The 23,065-nt window shown below is 35.9% G+C and overlaps 1 protein-coding gene across 3 annotated transcripts in view; it reads left to right on the plus strand.

The window, feature by feature from the left end:
• WDR44 (WD repeat domain 44) overlaps positions 1-23,065 on the plus strand; it is a gene marked incomplete at both ends in the record, with an annotated part of 68,173 nt that overhangs the window by 8,157 nt on the left and 36,951 nt on the right. For 2 of the 3 annotated variants that reach the window (XM_084258398.1, XM_084258399.1), the window contains 2 exons: positions 17,494-17,527; positions 21,183-21,257. In XM_084258398.1, the coding sequence (XP_084114524.1) occupies positions 17,494-17,527; positions 21,183-21,257 (109 nt within the window). The remainder of the gene's footprint in view (positions 1-17,493; positions 17,528-21,182; positions 21,258-23,065) is intronic. The other variant, XM_084258400.1, reaches the window with a different exon arrangement.

Here is a 23,065-nt window from a genome sequence, read left to right on the forward strand (position 1 = left end):
GTCAATATTTTGCAATTGGTCTTTATCGTTATTGGATTGGTTTTAGAGATTAAGACCAATGACTGAGATTAGTCTTTTTTCCATTAAGTGTATTTAAAAATCCCTATTTTGTCCCAGGTTATGGCTCTTGACTGTTGACTTTCAACTTTTACCTTATTTCCCAGCATAGAGTGTTGTCCACAGTTGATGTGTAGCAGTGACATAAGGGCTGATGGTGAGTAGGCATGTTCTGTGGTGTTCCACTTCTCTTCATAGCCTCTTCTACTTTTGCATTTCCTGGTTATCTCAAATCAATACCACCACCCTCACCCCCACACCTCAGAAACACCCGTTCTTTAGAATAAAGAGGGAGGAAATGGAGGGGACTGAGGCAAGGACAGTGGCTTCAATTTAGGGGACCTTTGTAACTTGGGGACATCCTGTACTCAGTAAATATTAAATGTTAATAGTGAAACCTTAAAGGTGTTGCCAATTGTCCTGCAGTCATACCAGTTCCTTGTTTACCAACCTTTTTTTGCAGGAATGAATGTATTCACAATAGGAAAAATATTTGTAGTCCTGCATGTTGTAAATGTGCAAAAGAGTGATACTGACATTGCCAACTGTTGTTCGGCATTAGTTTTCAAAGTAGTTTCTTTCATACCTCTTCTAATTATCCAGCAGTTCTGTGAGATAGAAGGATACTTTTTGTTTGATAGGTAGAATAATTATTACCTAATTTTGGAAATAAGAAAACTCACCTCAGGGTAGATAAGGGACAGCCAGCAAAAGGGGAAACTTCAGTAATTTTTGATAATTAGATGATAGTTTGGAATGGAGATGCAAATATTAAGTTCCTCCCTACTTTCCTTTTTCTAAGCTGTAAAATTTTGTGATTTCTTTAATTTTTTTTCAGTTTGTTTTTTTTTAAAGCTTTTATTGAAACAACATTGGTTTACAACTTAAACGTGAATTATTAGAATGATGAGGCTAACTCTCCTGTCATTTAGCTATGTATAATTTATCGTTTAAAACAAAAAAGGTAGTATTTTTAAGCTTTGATGGAATTGATTATGGTATAGTAGCTAGGTCAGAAAGTGACCTTGCTACTGTAAAAGCTGCAAACCCAGACACTGTTAGCTGCCTTTCAAAGGATATGTTCTGTTCCTCAGGGAAAACCCCTCAAGATTGAGCCACTTCTGTGCCTCATCAAAAAGTCTTGATCACTGTTTTCGTTTCTGTAATTGTTTTGTAGATTGTCAGTTATTTAGTCAAGCCACTGTGTGTGTGTGTGTGTGAGTGTGTTGTGTGAGCGTGTGTGTGTGTGTGTGTGTGTGTGTGTCTAACTATGATTCATGTTTTTGGCTACAAGCCACTAATTGAAAACACAATGTTTCCTTTTTTCCTTCCCCTTCAAAGGTGTTTTCAAGCCATCACAATAAAGGCATGTGGTAGTTATTAATATTTTCCACCTAATCAAATCTCTTGAATAACAAATTAATGGGAAAATACATTCTTAGTAGCTAGGTAATTAGAAAAAATTAATTACTGGTAATTACTATTTAAGATATCAATAGGTTGCAATGATCTTTTTTATAGTAAATAATAAATTTAGCCTGCAGAGTGTTTTATGTAGGTACATATTCTAAGTAAGTTTAGATTTTGTGAAAGGATGCAATAGTAGAAATTCAAATACATAAAGCATAAAACAGCATTTATAAATCTAAATGCTTAAAAATTAAATCTTACTGTGAAATAAATTTAGTTTTGTATTATTCATGATTTTGGGAGAGAATACAAATAATTAAGAGCCACCAGTTACACCCAAACATGAGATGTCATTAGTTTACAACTTAATTTCCCAACAAACCTTTTATCAAAGATAATAATTTTTTGTTTATTTAAAATAAAAATAAATGGTTTGATTTTATTCCTGTTCCTCTCTCATCTTTGGTGGTAAGTAGTAAAGTTGAAACACAAAGAATCTCACAGTATGAATAATCAGTCACTGGTAACAACTGATTAAATGTTTTTAGAAAGGGCATTTTGACAGGTTCTTTAGAGCTCTAATTCTTATTTAGGGTGATCTTAGAAATGACTGGCAATTTACTTTTTAAGATTAGCACACATTAGATGTTTTAGATAAGTTAGAAAATCATATTAACATATTAACTTGATATAACTTCTATAATAGGGACTGTAGCCCAAGGTCTTATCTGATTAGTGACCTTACTAAAAAATTACTTTAAATAATATGTCTATGTGACTTTATCTAGCCCACTTTGACAAATGGGACTATTGTGATATAGTGGCCCTACCGTGGAATTATTGTTTTAATGTGGTTATTTATTGAATGGTTGTAAATGTGCAGAGTAAAGTGTTTTTAGTTTAGAACTGTTGAGTAGACCTAGGAAAATGACATATTTTTCTGTTATTTTGAAAATATATATATATATATCTAGAAAGAAAGAGAGTTTATCAAGCAGCTCTTTCAGGAATATGGCATAAAACTACTTGAACTATGTAAATCAGTCTTGAAAAATCAGGTGGTTATTTTAGATAAGAGATAGTCATTTAAAGCTCTTCTTTATGGGTCTTTTTTTGTAAGTATATGTGTATGTATGTAATTATATGTAATAGATTTTATATTCCATATACTTTAATTTTATTAGAGATCTTTTGAAAATAATACTCCAAAAACAACATAAAGCCATTGTGCCAAATTTTCTCATAAATTTCTGTTAATATCATTGATAAAAATCATTATTAAGTATTTTAGAAATATTCTACTTCTTAGTTCTTTTAGTATTTAAAACTTAAAATGGCCTTCTAAAGGGTAGTAAATGTAGTAACTCACATTTTGAGGATTCAGTTAATTCCCTAGTAGATAATTATAACTGTGTTTGCAAACTTTTGTTAATCTTGTTATAAACCAGAATTGCCTCATCCAGGGAAATTTGAGTGACTCCTACTTTCAACTGGCTAGTTAAAATTATGATCTTTTAGGAAACTAAGACTTGTTTGTGGTTGCCTATCACAATTTTTCCTCTGCTGTCCCTAGACTTTTCAGGTTTAGTTGGGATTGTCATTTTTAGATTTTTTTTTAAAGATTTATTTATTCATACAAGAACCGGGGTACAGGCCAGATGCGCGGATTCACCAGAGACAGAGTGGGGAACAGGACAGGCAGACTGATGAAATACACTGCTGAGGGTAGCAGCGGGCGAGACAGGAGAAGTCTGCAGCGCCATGTGGGACCCTCACTGGCTGGCTGGGAACGAACCAGCCCTGCAGAGGCTTGGGAGAGCCTCACAGCGAGGCGCTCAACCGCCTGCGCCACCAGGGGAGGCCCTGGGATTGTCACTTTTGGTAGCGCCCAACTTAAAATAGGTCTATGAGAATGGATATGGGTCTGTCACAAAATTAGAGTTTGAAACGCCAGCAGATTTTTTCTTAGATCCCGATTCTTTAATTTGAATACTGTTATTAGGAAGGTGCTGCTTAACTTCCTTGCCTTCTATGGGGGTTTTCACAGTTAATATAGAGTCTGTTAAAACTTGCCTTAAGGATGTAACTAATAAAATCAGTATATGCATTTCAACTGCAATGAACAATACAGCATGCCAAATTTTAAAAAGATTGGAGCAAGGTTTAAGAAACAAATGAATATCTTATTCTCTAAATTTGAACTATTTTCAATTTTTTGTTCAACTTCAGGTTTTGGTTTGTTTTTGTTGTTGTTTTCCTACCTGGCCTAAGTTAGGGGACAATCTTCAAGTCAGTGTTGCCTAGGCATGGGAACCCTTCTGATTCTACTTTAAGACTTAGCACTTTAGTTGCTAAGTTTAGTTTGCCATCAGATCTTCCTATTTCAGCTTGCTGGGCTTTAGAAAACAAAATCCTTTAATTACCTGCTTACTTTAATGACTAGCTAAGTAAGGCCTTATCTTGTATCCTGTTCACCTCAAGGACCTTAGAATCTCAGCACCTTCTTTGTACAGGCAAGCTGTGCTTTGCTTGATTCAGTTCCTTAACATACCACTTAAGTTTACCTTACTTTTATATTTTCCTAATGGCAAAAGCAAAAAGAAGAGGGAGATAAAAACAAAGTCAAGTTATAAAGCAGTTCTCTCTTAAGCCCTTTTAGTCGCTTTCCTGTAAGAAAAATGTTTCCCAAGCATTTAGCCTTATAACTGACACCCTACTTGTCATTGTTCCTTTTTAACCTCTTCAGGAGTCTGTCAGGAATTTTGTAACCTGACAAGAAGCTTCTTCAGAGCCAAACACCTTTTTCCTCAGAGCCTAAGAAAGAGCGAACCCTCTTACTGACAGAAAAAGAAGGCTTAGTCATATTTCTGTGTTGTCCAATTATTTAGTATATTCTTTTCAACCAATATGAGAAGTCAGGAAATAGGTAAGCTAAGTGTGAGGTAGTTCTTGAATTTTACTTATATACTTTAGGAGGTGGGTTTTTTAATTCCTAGTTGTTCAGTTTTCTATGAAGTAGGTGGCAAAAGCAGGTTTAGTCTGTACATTCCTTCCTTCCTTGTTCTCAGAAAAAGCAAAAGCAAAAAGAAGAAACAAAGATTACAGATGTATGTGTGTGTGTGCACATGCATGTGTTTCAAATAACCCTCAGGTTAGAGGTAGAGAAACACCAAGCCCAAAAGGCAGAAGGATCTGCGTATATAAAACTAAAGGGTGAGAAATTAGAGGTAGAGTTACTTAAGGGATCTCTTTGAAACCACCAAAATTCACTTGTTCTTTTTGAAAAGTAGACTCAAGCATTTGCACCATGACTTTAAGTCTTGATTTCCCTAAAAGCCATAATGTACAAGTGATGATTTGAGTTTAGAATTGGAAAAGGTGATTCAGTAATTGCCTGAGAAACCACTCTGAATCTCTTACCACTCCTAGAGTCAACCACGTGAGTACCTAATTTCAAAACATGGGTTTTAGGCAAAACTAAACCAAAACAAACCCTTGAAATCTGACGGCAGAATTAAGGCTACCAGAGGGAACATTGGGGGGTGGGGAGGGGGAGTAAGGGGACAGGAGGAGGCCCATTGGATTATGGTGGAAGGGTTACAGATGCCTTGGTGGTGGGTGTGATGTGGTAAAAATACAGCTGAAGAGGTGTGAATGTATACCTCTAAATCGTATACATTGTGTAAATCAATGTTACTTCAATAAAAAATGATGCAGTGAAAACAAAATGTGGATTTTGCAGTAAGCCAGGCAAGGCCATGCAACTAACTTCTATTTGAGGAATTTAATCTGTATGAGTTCTTAATACACACTTGTATTGATTGGTACTCAAACCCAGAGCTATTAGTGCTTCAGGTTGTAGGAGGATTTTGAGATTATAGGTTGACTGACTTGAAAAGAAAGAAAATTTTTCATATTACAGAAGGCTCATCAGTTTTTTGATTGATAAATACCATATCTGAAATACTTCTATTATTCTTTTTATAAAGTGTCCTAAAATGACTTGTATGTAATAAGTGAATCCCTTTTTAATGTCAAAAAAATTTAATTGGTATTTATCTAGAAGGTTGATTGATGTTTATTTGACCTATAATGTTGCCCTAAATTTTGATCATGTTGACTATGGACAGTTTCAAAACAATTTGGCTATTGAGTCGTTTTATTTGTCTAGATTCTGTCATTATGTAGAATAGCCATCTCGGGTTTTTTTGGTTTTTATGTTTTTTTTTTTTTTTTTTTAGTTTTTTGTAGGGGACAGTCTACGCCAAAATAATTAATCTGTTAATATACCTTCCTGTTCTTCACTGTTTTTGAAAAATGTACAATAATAGCATCTGTACATTTGGGCATTTACACAGATTGCACTGTCAGAAAAACTTTGACTTAAATACACATATGTACATTTTTTTCCAGTCAGTGAACCCTAGTGAATATTTACATGACATTGACCATGTATTTCCTCTCTGTCCCTTTATTACAAAATAACAGATTATAGAATTATCTACCTAATTGACTGGGGTAAAATACAGGACTCAAGTTAAACTCCAATTTCAGATAAGCCTACTTATACTGAACATGTATTTGTTATTCATCTGAAACTGGAATTTAACTGGGTAGCCTATATTTGTAGTTTCTAAATCAGGCAACCTTAGTGTGGGGGGAATAGAAGGGGACTAGGAGGTATGGGCACAGTTGAGTCCAATTCTTTTTCTTTGAAAGTATATCAGTGAAAACAAAACTCAAGAACAGCAAATTTTAACAATATCTTGTTTAGGGATACATGCATCTAGATGAAACTTTAAAAACGAAAAGGTAAGGAAACAATAAGCTGAATCTGGGCTAGTGGTTCCTTCTAAGAGAAACGCAGCAGGTCAAATAGAGCACAAAGTAGCTACACTGGTCTTGATACTCTTCTCATTCTCAAGTGACATGGTGAATTGAAGTTCATTTTGTTTTCCATAATTACATATGTGTGCTACATAGACTCTGTATATATCAAATATAGAATAACAGTTTAAAAGTTAAATTAAGACAGATTCCAATAAGAAAATAAGCCTGTATGCAAAACTCCATTGTCTGTATGTTCCAGAATCCAAAAAGTAAAGAGATATTTGTTTTTTCCTTCTGCAGGTTAGCCATCCTTAGTTCTTTATAACATTTTACTTGGTTTCTAGACCATTTGCAAGTTTTTTCTCTTTCAGCTGTTCTTTTTTTTTTTAATCAGTGTTCCTTTTAAAATGCAGTATGCCAGTAGTACACAATATTCTTGTGTGTTCTTTATCAGTGAGTAATAGATTGGAAATTTATGACTTTTCTTGTGTTTGACTAATAGTTCTGTTAATTCAGCCTGAGATCACATTAGCTGCTTTGGCAGCATATCGGTCTTTAGTCTGAGCAATCAACAAAAATACCTAAATGTTCTCACATGATGTGCTCTTAAGTCCTATCTCCCACATCATGCATTTTACACTTACCTCCACTTTATCACATTCTGTTAAGATTTGGCCCTTTGTTCTAGTTTCTAGTTGAAGTATTTTTGGATCCTGTCAACCAGTATATTCCCTGTCCCTCCCAACTTTGTGTCATCTGCAATTGCGGTAGATAAGCCATCAGTGTCCTCATCTAAGACATTAGTAAGAACATCAACTAGGACAGAATGTCAAGTAGGATTGTGCACCAAAGAAATTATTTAGTATTTCCTTATGGCTTTTCATAGATTAGCACACTTTGAGTAATTTGTTCAGCCAATTACAAACCTGCCTGAGTTTTTTACACACTACATGACTTTGTTACCTGAAAGTATATCATAAGAGAATTATAAAATTTAGTGCCTTATGTCCAGGTGTGCACACAGTATTCCCTTTATATTCTAGGCAAATAACCCTATCAAAAAAAGAAATGAGGTTTATTTTGCAATGATTGACTTTCTCAGAATGCTTACTGACACATAGTGAGTATCTTTTCCTCACAACTAGGGCTCTTAAACCATTTAACAACATGCTTAAGAATTTTGTTTGGGAGCCTCCCTGGTGGCGCAGCGGTTGAGCACTGGGTTGTGAAGCTGCCCGCAGCCTCCGCAGCGCCGGTTCAATCCCGGCCACCGGGTGAGGGTCCCACATGGCGTGCAGACCTCTCCTGCCACCCACTGCTCCCCTCAGCAGTGTACTTCGTCAAGTCTGCCTGCTCTGCTCTCCACTCTGAGTCTGGTGAATTCTCTCACCCTCCCGCGCTTCTGACTGTACCCAGTGCTTCAAACAAACAAACAAACAAACAGAATTTTAAAATTGTTTGGGACTGACAATAAGAGAATCTGTTTATTGTTTATGGCATCTACCTGCTTCCCAGTATTTACTATCAGAGTGCTTTCCTTACCATTCTCTTTTATGTACCCTGATTCTTCAGAGATTTTTAGATCAGGGTTGAGCTCTGTAAATTCTCAGAGTATGCTGAGATATATATAATTTGTCTGAAACAGGAGAACTGAACTCATTTAGATAAGCTAGGTACAATTATCTGCTAAAATGCTTTGGGATTCAATTTCCTCATTCTACAATTTGTTTTTCCCTTTCTGGTTTGACTATCAGTAATCTTAATTGGAAAAAAAATAAATTGAGGTAGACTTACTTCATACTATTTATACACATATCAACAACATACCTACACTTTCTTTTTGTTCTTGTTCTGAATATAAATTAACTCTTTGTCTCTGATTTTTTTTTTTAATCCTAGCTTATTCTGGGCACCAGTCTTTATGATTCTGTGCTTAAAGGCTTTTGCAGTTTTCTTTGGCTGTGTGCCCATTCTATCCCTCTAATCTCTTTTGTGTGTTTTCTTTAAAATACTTTTTGTGATGTGACTGGAGATGCAATCAACAAAATTCAGACCAAGAGAGATTCTACAGGATGAAAAACCTAGTTTCCTGGTTTTTAATACTATTTTTTACAGCAGTTTTTATGTTCATAGCAAAATAAGAGGGAGATATACACCCTGCCCCGGCATGTACATAGCCTTCCCCCATTATCAGCATCCCCCACAAGATTGGTATATTTGTTACAAATCAATGAACTCACAGGACACATCAGTTACTCTGAATCCATAGTTTATTTTAGGGTTAACGCTTGGGTGTTGTACAATCTGCAGCTTTGGACAAATGTATAATGGCATGTGCCTGTCGTTATGGTATAGTACAGAATATTTTCACTGCCCTTACATCCTGTTCAGGATGAACAACATATTTCTTCAACCATGAATTGCAAGAAATAAAAGAGACTAAAAGGGAACCCACTGATTGGAAAGAAATCAACTGATTGTAACATATGGACCTTATTTGTATCTGGGTTGAAATGTATCAATTGTATAAAAGAGAAATTGAGGCTGGGAAGTCTGAGTGTTGTCTGTATATAATATAGTATATGGGAATTGTTAAATTTGATAATAGTATTTAGTTATTTTTTAGGGAGAAATCTTTAAGACACATACTAAATTTTTAAAAATTTATTTATTTATGCATACAAGAGCTAGGGTATAGGCCAGAGGCACAGACTGGTGGATGGGGGAGCAGAACAGAGAGACTCACTGAAACACACTGCTGAGGGGAGCAGCAGGCAAGACAGGAGAGGTCTGCTTCGCCATGTGGGTTAGCTCCCTGGCCGGGGATTGAACTAGTGTAGCAAGTGGCTGCAGATATCTTCATAGTGCTAATGACTTAACCCCTTGCGCCACCAGGGAGACCCTAAATTTTTCCTGTGTAAAAGTAATTTCTGGGGTTTGCTTCAAAATAATCTGGCAGGAGTGTTGAGGCAGGGGTATTGATATTGGTCATTGAACATGGTCAACATGTATATATGGGTTCATAATAATCTCCCAATTTTGTATATTTGTTTCAAATAGCCATAATTAAAAGTGGGAAACCCCCACCCCCCCAAAAAAAAAAGGTATTTTCATGTTCACATGCATTGTTACTGGCAAATTCAGGACTAAAATTGAAGATCTGATTCCAACCTATGTTCTTTTATTTTGTAGCTAAATTTGCAGACCTCCAGCTTCAGTTTTGGACCTGCAAACCTTCCCTGGGAAATTTGTGGTAGTATTTCTAGATAATCAAGGCTTTGCTAAATGGCCACAGTGTCATTTGACTGGCTAACTACCTATGTCCTAGGAAGGGATGTTAGAATTATTAGAGTAAGTTAAAAGGCTGGATGAATTTTTAGAATTGGTAGGGAGACAGGTCCTAATCCTAACTAGGCCTTTCTGCCCTTAGCATAAGCTCTAAGAGGACAGGTTACTGTTTACTTTTTTCCTCCATTTTATACCCAGTGCCTCGTGCTGTACTGTTACATGTTAAGCAACGGGTAAATGTTAAATGAATAGATTAATCTTAAATTCTTCGGCCTCATTTTCCTCACATGTGAGGTGAGATCATTGGTCTAAGTGATTCCTAATCTTCAACACTGCAAAATTTATTCTCCCATTCTGACTGATTTTTTGAAAATCTTTTTAGGATTTTTGAAGAGCTACTGTAAATTTCTTTAACACTAGGTACCATCAATAGTATGCTTACTTCTAACACCTGTGACAGAAAGCCAGTTATGTTGCATCCAAATTTGTTAAATACAGGCTACTGGGTCAATTTTGTTTCTCTAAAGTGAATATTCTTCTCGACAGTATTAGAGTTTGAATTCCAAAGTCATTATCTAAAACAGTTAATAAAATGTAGTTTTGCTTTGTTTGTAGTTTTGTACCTTTCCCTGAAATTGTACTGATGCCATGTTATGTCAGAGTTTATAAAGAAGTTGACATTATACTTCCTATGGAAAATTGGTGGGCAACTTTTGGGTAAGTTGCAGTTATTGTCATCTGTGGCTAGGCACCTACCCTTGGGAGTAATGACCTTACTATTGTAATGAAATTTTGCCTCAGGTATTTAAAGGTTATCAGTGGATGAAGTCAGAGGTTATAAACGAAAAATAATTCCTATCCAATCCTGCAATATCACCAGAGCAACATTTTGAAGTCATGTAAAATTTTTTAAAATAATATCTATTGGGCAGATAATAAAATACATTGGTACTAAGCAGAGATGCCTCATTGCAAAAAGAAAACTCCTATGATTAAAACGTTTAATGACTAGAGAGACAGGAGAAAACATCTGTTCACATATTATCTTATATTCACATTTGAGCTTTGTCATTATAAACTCAGCATATCATGTATGTGAAAATAACATATACAAAAAAGGATATAATGAATTAAATATTCTACTTATTGAAAGTTGCTAAAGTACTAAACTGAAAATCGATTTTATATCCAAAACCTAACTGGAAACTACGCTAAAAATAATTTTACTATTGATCTATAAACAATGTGTTTTTTTTTTCTTTTCAGTAGAATACCAATACTTGTAGACTTTATTTTGAGGCTGTTTCAGAAGTTGTTTTTCATATTTAAATGTAATAGTACAACTGAAAGACATTGTCTTCAATTTCAGAAATTATGTTGCCAAATCTAAGATCTACTATGTGATTGCTATAATATGTTGAAAGAATGTTTTTTCATGCCATTAGGTAAGCAGGGAAATTTAGCCCTTTAAGATTGTATTTTTATTCAACTTTGTTAGAAACACATTTATTATTTAAATTAAACTTTGTTAATCAGATATGTGTGTTAAAGATATTTGATTTAAAAATTCTCTGATAAAAATTTTGAAATGAAAAATGAACTTTTTGAATTTCTCATTTTGATTTGTTAGGTCTTATTTAAAGTATGGGCATACCACCAATACTTAAGTATGTCTGCTTGTTAATTCAGAGTTTTCATAAAGATTTTTCACTTGTGTGGGGTATGATAAAAGTTATTTTATGTAGATATTTAAACTTTAGCTGGGAAAAATTACTGACCTTAGCCAATTCTAAGGAGGAATCTAATTAGCTCTATTTCTTATCTGCAGAACATTTTAAAGGAATATTTTTCTAGTTAACTATGTGTATCAAAAGTATTACTGGACATTTCAGGATATGTGTGTATGTGTTAGAGTAAATCCATGTTTCTTATATCTCAAATTTAAGGGAAAATCAGAGTATAAAGTTTAAATCACTAATCATGGTATAGCTTACTCTGTTGCTAATGAAGACTCTCAAAGTTAAAATTTCCTAAAATTACAAGAACTCTAAAAACCCTTGCTTAAAACTTGCTGTTGGTTGGTTGGGGAAGCCAGCAGTAGAACTTAATTTTCTTGACCTCTAATCCCCTATTTTTCCTGTCCTCAAACTCAAATATAAAAGGTGGTTTTCTTTAGACTCATAATTACTTTGCAATAGTGAAATGTTTTTATCTCTACTTTGAAGTTAGAGACTAATGGAGAAGAGTTGAGTCATTGTTTAGGGATACCAAAGATTAGTGACATTTATCTGGTGAATGATTCCTGGAAATAGGAAATAATAACTAAATAGCCTCTGGACAATAAAAAAAAAAAAGCCATAAAGTCACATACATAATTTCTTATAAGGAAGATCCTTGCTCAGAATCTCAAGAGTTTTCCTTTACTATACAATTCTGAGTTTTATGTTTTACTATACAGTTCCATTTTTCAAAAACTGAGTTTTCCAGCTCAAGGCAGATTAGAAACAAAAATCAGAAGAGGAAAGAGGAGGGAGAGGAAAGCTTTTAAAGACAGGCTCATGGCCAACTGTAAGACGTTACCACTTAGAGGAAGAAGATGCAAAATTATAAAACAAGGACTTTCCAAGTAGGGTCCATTACTGTGAAGGCAAATAAATCTTCCGCACTTTAGGTTCCTGGAGGGCATTATTATATTAGAACATAGTGTAATTTGAGCATGGTAATTCTGAGTAAGCAAAGGAAATTTTGTATTTGCTTTTTTAAAGAAGATATTTTCACTTTGAATCACATACAGTGTTGTAAACCCATGTTACCTCAATAAAAATAAAAATATTTAAAAAGTATTTTCAAGGGAAAGATTACTGAAACTGCAAGGCTTAGCCTTTTCATGTACTTATTTACAAGCTACCTTTGAAATTTGAAATTCAAAAATATTTTAAATATTTTTCGGAAATTTGGCACTCAGAAATAGTTCTCTCTGAAAATTTTTTATGTCTAACACTTTATCATTTTATTCCCTAGCAATGTCAAATCAATTAGGTATTAATTGTAGTTATTAAAGGCAGATCAGGATTCAGAGCCTTTGGCTTAATCAGTTTAGTTCAACCCAAGAAGCAGTGCTAGTTGCCTTTACTTTGGTGCTTATTCATAACACCAGTTAGAGTATTTTCATAACCATCTTTTAAGATTTCGCCCAGGAATGAGAAAATGTTTCAAAGTATTTGAGAGATTAGATATTGGAGTCAGACTACCTGGAGTCAAATTCTGAACCTACTATTTACTAGCACAAGCCTCCATTTTTTATTGTGTCAAGTAGGGAAGGTGAAATAGGGAAAATTGTGAGGACTAAGAAAGATGAAGCAAGTCAAGTCTTAGCACAGGTTTTGGCACATGCTTAATAAATGGCCTTTTTATTTTTACAAGGTCTCTATTAAGAAAGCTTCCTGTGGGAATACTAAATAACGATTTGCTATGTCTTACAGTGAAATGAGTCATTCTTTTCTCTTCTTGACACAAGATACAAATCACTTTAGCTGACTTTGCAAATTTTAAATATACTTTCACTTTTCTACTATGCCAATGTTTTGTAAAGGGGTCAAACAGTATATCACAAAAGAATTCAAGTCTTACAAGCTTCCCTATTAAAGACTGTTTGGGGTTTACTAGATTAGAAGAAGCTATAATAACCTGAAATGTTTTACTGCCTACCAAGACCTTAACAACATTTGTAACCTTGAAAATATGTTTGTCACATGAGTGTCTTTTGTTACTAGTTTTTTGTTTAATGACCTCACCAGTTGCAAGTAGGGTCCCATTTTAATCAACAGGTCAGTATAATCTGGCCTTTTCCATGTTCCCTATTAAGTGGACTGGTACTTAACAGCCTGTAAGGTATCTTTTCTGTGTTCCAGAAATTGGTCTCAGGTTCCCCACTACTAACAGATTGCCAAGTACCTTTGAGAAACTTGGTGAAGCTCATCATCTGTGAGTTTCAATGGTGCAATTCAAAACTGCTTAAGAAACTGTCACTACTGGGTGTGCCCCATGTGCTCTTTCACTCTGTCCTCATAGTAGTCCTGTGAAGCAGGATTTTTACAGAGTGGGGATTGGGACTTGGAGAAATTAAAAGATTTGCCCAGGATCTCTCATAGGTAGAAATAATAAGGTTCATCTGTTTGAAAGCCCATGCTCTTTACTCTCTCCTTGATTATCAAAAAGAAATAATGAATTATTCTTTATATTTTGTGCCCAGCTATCGAATCGATCTGAAATATTTCCATGTGTCAGCATTTGGTCTGTAATTTAGCTCCTGTGAATCAGCAGCCAGAGTTCTCTGTGAAACTAGTAACATTCCAGAAATAAACGTGGCTCCCTATTCTGTTTTTGGGTAGATATCTTTTTTTTTTTTTAATTTGGGGTAATGCTAGTTTTTTTGTTTTTAAAGATTTATTTATTTATTTATACAAGCACTGGGTACAGTCAGAAGTACGGGAGGGTGAGAGAATTCACCACAGCCAGAGCAGGGAGCAGAGCAGGAAGAAGGACCTGAGTACACTGCTGAGGAGAGCAGTGGGCAGCAGGAGAGGTCTGCATGCCATGTGGGACCTGCCTCCGGTGGTGGCCGGGGAGCAGCCGGGAATCAAACCAGCGCTGCAGAGGCTGCAGGCAACTTCGCAACCCAGCGCTCAACTGCTGTGTCACCGGGGAGGCCCTGGGTAGATACCTTTTAAAAAAGACTTGATCTGATTTCACAAAGAGAAGGTCAAGTGGAAGGCAGATTTCTTCCCTTCTCTACTTCATATTGGGCTTAGTTTTCTAAAAACCTTAACTTGTTGCCTCTCTGTAGTAGGTGGCTTTTTTTTTTTCCCTGATTGGCATACAGAACATGTGCCATGTGGAAATTTGAGCCACTTCGAGGTTTGCTTTTGAACTTTTGTTGTTTTGATTATATTTGTTTTGTTTTAGACATCCTTTGTGTGGAATCTTTTCCTTTTTAAAAAATTGGAGTAGCATTGGCCCTAATCACCCTTGGATAAACAGGAATTTGTTACATAGCAGTATAGCTTTGCCAAGGAAGTCAAATAACTGAGGACATACATTTTTGTTTCAGGAAATTATCCTTTGTTAACATGAAACTGTATTATTTAGGCACTGAAATTAAATGGGAGGGGACAATATTTTATATGCCTACCTTTTTGTTTTTGAATTAGCTTTTCTTAAAAAACCCTGAGCTAGAATTCTGTCTCACTCATCTTCATATCTCTTGTACCTAGTACACAGCAGTATGCATAAATGTTGATTTTCTGTTATGTGCTAAAAATAATTTTTGTTATCACACTAAGCTTTCATAAGAAGTAAAGGATTGCTCTACCAAATACAGATTACCTAGTTTGGCATATGAAAAACATAGTACAATCTTTCTCTTGGTTCTGTTATAGGACAGGGAGAGGGGCAGCCCAAACCCCGCAAACCTGCCTATTCTACATGGGTTCTGCCATCCGCCGCATCAACACAAAACATAGGAGACTTTAATGGGAAGGAACTTTAATAAAACTAGGAAACAATACAGGTAAGCCAAAGAGTCTAGTTTCTAAATGAAGCATCCAGAGTTACCCGTCCCCTCGTGGGTAAAAGTCCATCCAAATGGGATCGGCCCAGAACAAGGCCCCAAAGCCTGCTACAAGTCTAAAGCATCTTCCAGTGGGGACCCACAGAAAAGGGTCACAAACAACCGGACAAGCCCGGAAGGAAAAGAGCAAAATCAACATCAAGATAAAAGCTGCCATTGTCACCTCCCCACGGGTCTCACCCACATCTGTGTCACCTAGTCCACGACCAAAAGACAAGCGCAGTTTCTTCACATGTCTCTAGGATCCACGCGCCTCCTCCAGGTCTCCTTCTGGCTCCATCCTGCTTCCTTCCTCAGTCTCTTCTCCAGCTTCTCCTCTTCCTGCTCAGCTCCACCCTCCCTTGGGTGGGGCAGGGAACCTCCCCCTTTCCTGGGGACGTCGACCGGATGCCAACGGTTCGCTCTGATCCTATATGGGGTATTTCAACAAAGCCAGCTAAAAATTGCTGCTTAGTTATTCTGCCCTGTGATTTTATTTAAAAAAATAGGCAAAAATGGTTTAAAAGTATATTTAGTTTGCAAACTTTTGCTATGCTGTTAAAAATTTGGGATCAAGGTTGAGAGAATTTGTTTTTACATAAGTTGAGCCATTTTAAGATTTTTTTTTTCCCTGTGATTTTGGTATATTTGCTGTCTTGTTTTAGCTAATACTCCAGAATTTTTTTTCTTTTGGCTTGGATAATGCACTATTTTCAAGTAATGGAAAACTGTCATACTGGACATTCAAGGACAGTGCTGCTGACTAATTGCTGCTTCACTTACACACATTGTAACCCTAAAAAAAAGACTGTCTCCTAAGATTACACCATGACATCTGTGCCACCATAGATATGGTGGAATAAAAATTAAAAGGGGGGATTGCACCAGGGTGGTCCCCAGGAAAAGGGGAGGTTCCCTGCCCCACCCAAGGGAGGGTGGAGCTGAGCAGGAAGAGGAGAAGCTGGAGAAGAGACTGAGGAAGGAAGCAGGATGGAGCCAGAAGGAGACCTGGAGGAGGCGCGTGGATCCTAGAGACATGTGAAGAAACTGCGCTTGTCTTTTGGTCGTGGACTAGGTGACACAGATGTGGGTGAGACCCGTGGGGAGGTGACAATGGCAGCTTTTATCTTGATGTTGATTTTGCTCTTTTCCTTCCGGGCTTGTCCAGTTGTTTGTGACCCTTTTCTGTGGGTTCCCACTGGAAGATGCTTTAGACTTGTAGCAGGCTTTGGGGCCTTGTTCTGGGCCAATCCCATTTGGATGGACTTTTACCCACGAGGGGACGGGTAACTCTGGATGCTTCATTTAGAAACTAGACTCTTTGTCTTACCTGTATTGTTTCCTAGTTTTATTAAAGTTCCTTCCCATTAAAGTCTCCCATGTTTTGTGTTGATGTGGCGGATGGCAGAACCCATGTAGAATAGGCAGGTTTGCGGGGTTTGGGCTGCCCCTCTCCCTGTCCTATAACAGTTCTACCTTAAATATGTGGCTTTGGAAAAAGCCACTTAATCTCTAAGCATCTCAGTTTCTGATCATTTAAAACTGTTATAACACTGAATAAGTGGCTGTGTCTTTCCTTTATATTTTGAACCAGATAGCAAACTGTTCCCATTTGGAAAAAAGAATGGGTGTGGGGAGGGGGGGAAGAGAGAGAGAAACTGGTGAAAGGTTACTTTTAAATTTATATATCAGGTAGTCTGTGCTTAAGAATATGGATTTGCTCCAGTAGATATGAAAGATGTGAGCTGTGAAAGAAAATGAATCTTTCTTTAAAAGCAGTGTAAATGTCTAATGCATGTGAAAGATCACCCATGCAACATAAATTAAGACAACAATGAGAAATACCTATCCAAATTGTAAAAATTTTAAAACATCACTCATTTTTGGCAGGGGTATTAAAAAACAGGCACTCAGAGCAGTGTAAGTTGGTACAACTGTTTCAGAGGACAATTTGAAAGTTTCTTATAATCCTGAATGTGAATATACTTTTTACCTGCAATTCTGTTTACCAGAGAAATTTATTTTAAAGAAATTTATCATGGAGAAACACAAAATTTTATTTACTAAGATGACTTATATATACTTACCTGGGACTACAAAAGACATCCTCAGATCTCTGTGGTATGATTATGGGTCATTTTAACTTCTCTACTTTCTAATGTTTTCTGTATGCACAAAAGCCTTTACAATCCCTAATATATACATGTTTTCTTTTAATGTGGACTTTAACAAATGTATAGAGAAGTATTTCCCTTCTTACCTCCACTATTCAATGCCTACTTGCTTTTATTTCTGAACAGGTCTCCAGGAAAGGTTGAGATTTCCACAATAAAGGTAAGTTATGCTTTCTGAAAGTTATGTTTCTATAAATCATGCATAGTTTTCATTTCTCTCTTATGCGATTCTTCATTTTCTTTTGATTTCTGTTATTTTTTGCTCAATAATATTGTCATTATAGCTTACCAGGTGTGATTAGGTACTCTAGAAATACCTAATTAAATATTGTGAGGTAAGGAAGAACTATAAGTACCTCTTATATTTCCACTAATTTTTATTTAGCCTATAATTTTTACAACCAAAGAACACTACAAAATACTTATATGTGTGTGTGTATTTTAATCGAAAAGGTATTGCTTACATGACAAAAAAGTAGACTAACCAAAATACTTATATTCTTTTTATAGACACATGTATTTGTATTATCACTATACATAAATATCAATCCTAGCCTTATATACAAGAAAAGGAGTCAATATTGAGACATTATGCTGAGGGCCACTGTAAATATAAGCATATCACCAAACAGAACTATTAATATCAAATAGAGTATATACTGTGTGTGTGTGTAATCTCAGACACGCTCTAATTTTAATCAGTCCTGGTGTCCCTACCTTATATTTATGCACATTTAATAATGCTCTCTTTGGTAAATTATTATATATTTGTGTGGAATATTCTATAGCAACAGAAATGAATTAGTTATGTAAAATAACATGGATGAATTTCAGCACCATAGTGTTACAAGGAGGGGAAAAGTCAGAAAAATGCATGCAGTAAGAGTCTATTTATATTAAGTTCAAAAAGCATGCAAAATAAAGAATATATTGTTTAGAGATACAAGCATAGTAAAACTATAAAGAACCATAAATGATAAACACAAAGTTTAGGATATCAGTCATTTTTGAGAGGAAGAGAATATAAGAAAAATGGAGAAGGATATTTGAGGCTTGAAAGCTAATGGTAATAATGGTTTTTTTTTTAAACTGAGTGCTTAAGGACAGTTTATCATAATTCTTTTTTCCTTATCTTATAAAATGCTTTTATATTTACTCAATATTTTATAAAAACAATTTTTAAAAGTAATACATGAACATAGTGAAATTTTTTTTTTCAGTGCAGAAGATGGTTGTGCCTCCCTGGGGGCGCAAGGGGCTATAAGCACCACACTGTGAATCTGTCCGCAGCCTCTGCAGCATGAGTTCCATCCCCCTGTCAGGGAGGTGACCCACATGACGCAGCAGACCTCTCCTGACTTGCCCGCTGCTCCTCTCAGCAGTGTATTTCAGTAGATCCGCCTGTTCTGTTCCCCACTCTGTCTCTTGTGAATCCTCTCACCCCCAGCACCTCTGGCCTGCACCCCGGCTCTTGTATGCATAAATAAATAAATCATTAAAAAAAAGTAGATGATTGGTGATGTAGTTTCCCTCCCATGTCTCATCCCCTACCTCCCAGTCCATATATCCAGAAACAGTTGCTGTTTGTGCTTGTAGGTTTTAAAACCACTAAGCTGTAAAGGTACTTTTACATGGTAACATACTTTGAGGAGGCTACGAGCAGCCAGCTACGTAATATCCAACATGGAGGGGGTGCGAATTGCTAGAAATTGAATATCTACCATACCTTTCTTTTTAAGTCATACCTTTAAAGAAGCATGTTTCTGAGGTTGTGACGGTAGGGGTGGAGAAATGACCTGATAGTGGAAAGCTGGAATTTACGAGGTGCTGAGCTTTGGTAATGGGGCAGCCCATTTCTAGAAGCAGATAATAAATGAGGACTGTCTGAAATCTAACTCAGTTGGTGTTGGTAGTCTGTAGTTTCACTTTATAGGAGTTGATTGATATCTTTCAAAGTTCAAGAGTTTTGTTAAAGCCAAATAAAACAGAAGTCTAATCACTGTTTGGCAGTTTCGGTCTATGTAAGAATGTTAATCTATGATCTTTATAAGCACTTAATTAAAATATATTAAATTGAGGTACAGGAGCTATTAATAATGTATTTTTGCTTAGGTTAATTTAGGAAAATATCCATGGAATTATGTCGTACAACACATTGATTAACCTACAAATGATCAGTTATTGGATAAATATATTTACTTTGTAGGGCAGTTCAAGTTGTTTCTCTAATATGCTTTAACCTTAATGACCATCTGCTTTTAAATATTCTCTTCTCCTTTATCTTGTCAAGATTATCTTACTACTTGGTTTTGATTAGTTATTTTTTAGTTTAAAGCCAAAATTTGATTGAAGAATCTAGAAATTCAAGATATGTATATTAACTGAAGAAAAGTTAGCACAGGCATTATTTAACATTCATTCAGCTAATTATTACTTTTGTTAGTCACTATTTTAGATACTAGGTAAGAAGTGATAGATCAAAAAAGGTCTTTGTTTTCATGGAACTTGCATTCTAGTAGAGTAGGAAGAATACAAAAAAGTAATACAAGCAAGGTTATTTCATATATTGATAAGTACTAGGAGGATAAATAAGATGATGTGATAGTTAAGGGGGTGAGGCTGTTTTAAGGTGGTCAGGGAAGGCTTTTGTGACGTAAGTAACGCTTCAGCTTAAGGATGGTAGGAACCATCCAATTGGCCAATATATATTTGTGAGAGAGCAGTGAGAAATGTAAAAGATGTCAAAGATGTAGGCAGGGGCCATATGGTGTTAGGTCTTCATGGGCTGTGGTAGAGTTTGAATTTTACCTAACCCTTAAAATTCCATCAAATAACCTTTCTCTTGAAGAATCTACATAAGATTGGCAATATTTTCCAAATTCTGGGAGGAATTCAATGAAACAACTTTTCAGCTTGAAGATATTGGAAGTCCTAAGAAATTTCTCTAAAACGTTAAATATTTAGCATTATAATAATCTCTGCAGTAATTTTATCAGGGGCCTAGTATGATCATATCCTCATTAAAGTGCTACCTTAATATTTACAGTTTTAGGTACCTCAGGTCACTTATCTGTCAAAAATGGTTACTGTGATCTTCTGACAAATTCTGGTATGCATCAAGAATTGCTATACTTCTGTAAACGTAAAGACAGTTTAAGATGGAGAAGAATATTATGTTAAGATTTGCAAATGTGTGGTTGTCTTATTTTACCCTAATTTTTTTTTCAGCAGAAACGAAGTATCCATTTCTACTTTCTCTAACCTCCCAACTATATATATATATGTACGTATGTATATAAGAATGTATACGTAGATATATATGTATTTTTGGTGGGTTTAATTTTTTTCATCTGTTACTGTTGGGGGACTTAATTTAACTTGTGGTTAAGTCTTGATTCTCTTTTATTTAAAGCATATGGAGTTTTAAGAAAACTTCTCTGAATGTGATTTCTTTGTTATGTACTTTTGCATTTATGTATATTTATAAAGCAGTACTTTGGGAAAGATGACAATTATGATTCAATTCTTAAATCCTTAACCTTTTTAAACTACAGAGGTACTTAAGAGTTCTTATGCAGTTTGTTAGTGTTAAAAGTTGGATACTTTTCTATTGCTGTAGAAAAGTAGAAATTGCTGATTGATTACCTTCTTATGCAGATCACATTGTCTCAGTTGGCAGAAAATCTGGGCATCTATCAGTATACAAACATCTAAGCTCTTTCTGGATCTTTAATTTGTTATATTTTCTACTTTGTATGCATTTTAAAAAATTTTCAAGAAAGGATGTTATGATTTGGTCTATCTTTTTTAAATAGGAAACAGAGAATTCTGCATTCAAAGTTGAAAATGGGTCCCCTGTGCAAGAATTGAAGCAAGATGTATCTAAAAAGGTTTGTAAAATAAATGTCAATATTAGTTTAGCAGATGTTGTATTTATATGGTATATTTAAAGTGGAAAATTTTTATACTTTTTAGTATAGTGCTCTCTATGTGGTAGGTGTTCAGTAAATGTCTTAAATATGTTAAGTTTGTAATTGTGGACACATCAGACTTTTTGGAAGTCATTTTTCTATTTGAACTAATTGGTAATTTATCCTTGAAACAGGATAAGTAAATTTGAAAAAATTTTGTAATGTGTTTTTAATTTAATGCTTGTATTTTTATTAAAATAAATTATAGATACTCCTGAGGTCACTGTCAGGAGTTAAAGGTATTGGAAAGCTCAGTGCTGCAAATTCTGTTATATTTAAAAATTAAAGGTTACATATAAGAAGTCATTACTCTGATGGTGCCTTAGATAACTTTTAAAGAATTGATGTTATGAAGCATCAGAGTTTGATTTATTAGAAGAGACTACACAAGGGCCTCCTTGGTGGTGCAGGGATTAAAGTCTCAGTGCTATCAAGCTATCGCCAGCCACTGCGGCATGAGTTCGATCCCTGGCCAGGGATCTAGCCCACATAGTGCAGCAGACCTCTCCTATCTCACCCACCACTCCCCTCAGCAGTGTATTTCAGTCAGTCTGCCTGCTCGCCTCCCCACTCTGTCTCAGGAGAATCCTCTCACTGTTAGGGGGAAATGATGTCCTGAGCTAATCCCATACAGGCTTTGTGGACCCCACCTCCACTCCAGACTAAAGCCATCAAGATATTGGGAAAGACAAATCCCGTCACCACCAAAGGGAGGGTGGATGGGACCTGAGGGTGGAGTTGGGCAGCCAGGTTGGATATAAAAACCAAACACTTGGGCCTTGGTCTGGCTCGCTATAGCTGGCCTCCTGGCTACACAGCTCCTGGCTTGCAGCCAGCTCTCAGAGCGCCATTTTGGGATTCCTGATCGGCGGATCGGGTAGGACTCATTTAAAACTTTGACTCCCACTTTTCTCCCTGAGCTGTACATTTCCTCATTTCCCCTTCCCTTGTAAATAAACCTTTTATTAACCTTTCGCGTGTGCCTGCAGTAGAGCATTAATAAGTCCTTTTAAGCGCGCGGGTGAGGACCCACAGTCAGGCACCCCGTTTTGTATCAGGGTTGCTCTACAACATCACCAGCCTCCCTTCTGGCCTAGACCCCAGTTCTTGTATGCATAAATAAATAAATCTTTTTTAAAAAATTAAAAAAAGAAGTGACTACACAAGATAAAAATTTTTACATAGGTAGTTGACAGTATCAAGGTAAAACACAAGGAGAAAGGATGGTGTGTGTTCATTTCTACTAGTTTTAAGTGTTTTCTGTGCCCCAGACACTGTTTAAGCCAGTGGGTTTCCAGAAATCCTATAAGATGACACATTCTCTATTTGAGTTTCTTGATACTTACTCTATTCACATTTAGGACTGGGTAATTCTTTGTTGTGGAGGAGGAAAGGTATATGTTCTGTGCATTGTAGGATATTTTAGCAACATCCCTGGCTTCTACCCACTAGATGCCAATAGATTCTGCCCCACCCTGTTGCTACAACTAAAAATGTCTCCATATATCACCAAATATCTAGGGAGGACAACCAGGCAAAATGGCCCCCAATGGCAATCCAGTCTCCTACCCTTACAGAATTTAGAAATTTAATGAACTCCATCTTAATATTGATCATATTTTTTTCCTTTAAATGGAACATTTTCCTTTTTGTGAAAAATGGTAATTGTGCATCAGCGTAAATAAGATAATAACTGGTACCATTTTCTTAAAATCAGAAATTGCCCA

This window comes from Talpa europaea, assembly GCF_964194135.1.
Source record: "Talpa europaea genome assembly, chromosome: X".
Taxonomy (NCBI): Eukaryota; Metazoa; Chordata; class Mammalia; order Eulipotyphla; family Talpidae; genus Talpa; species Talpa europaea.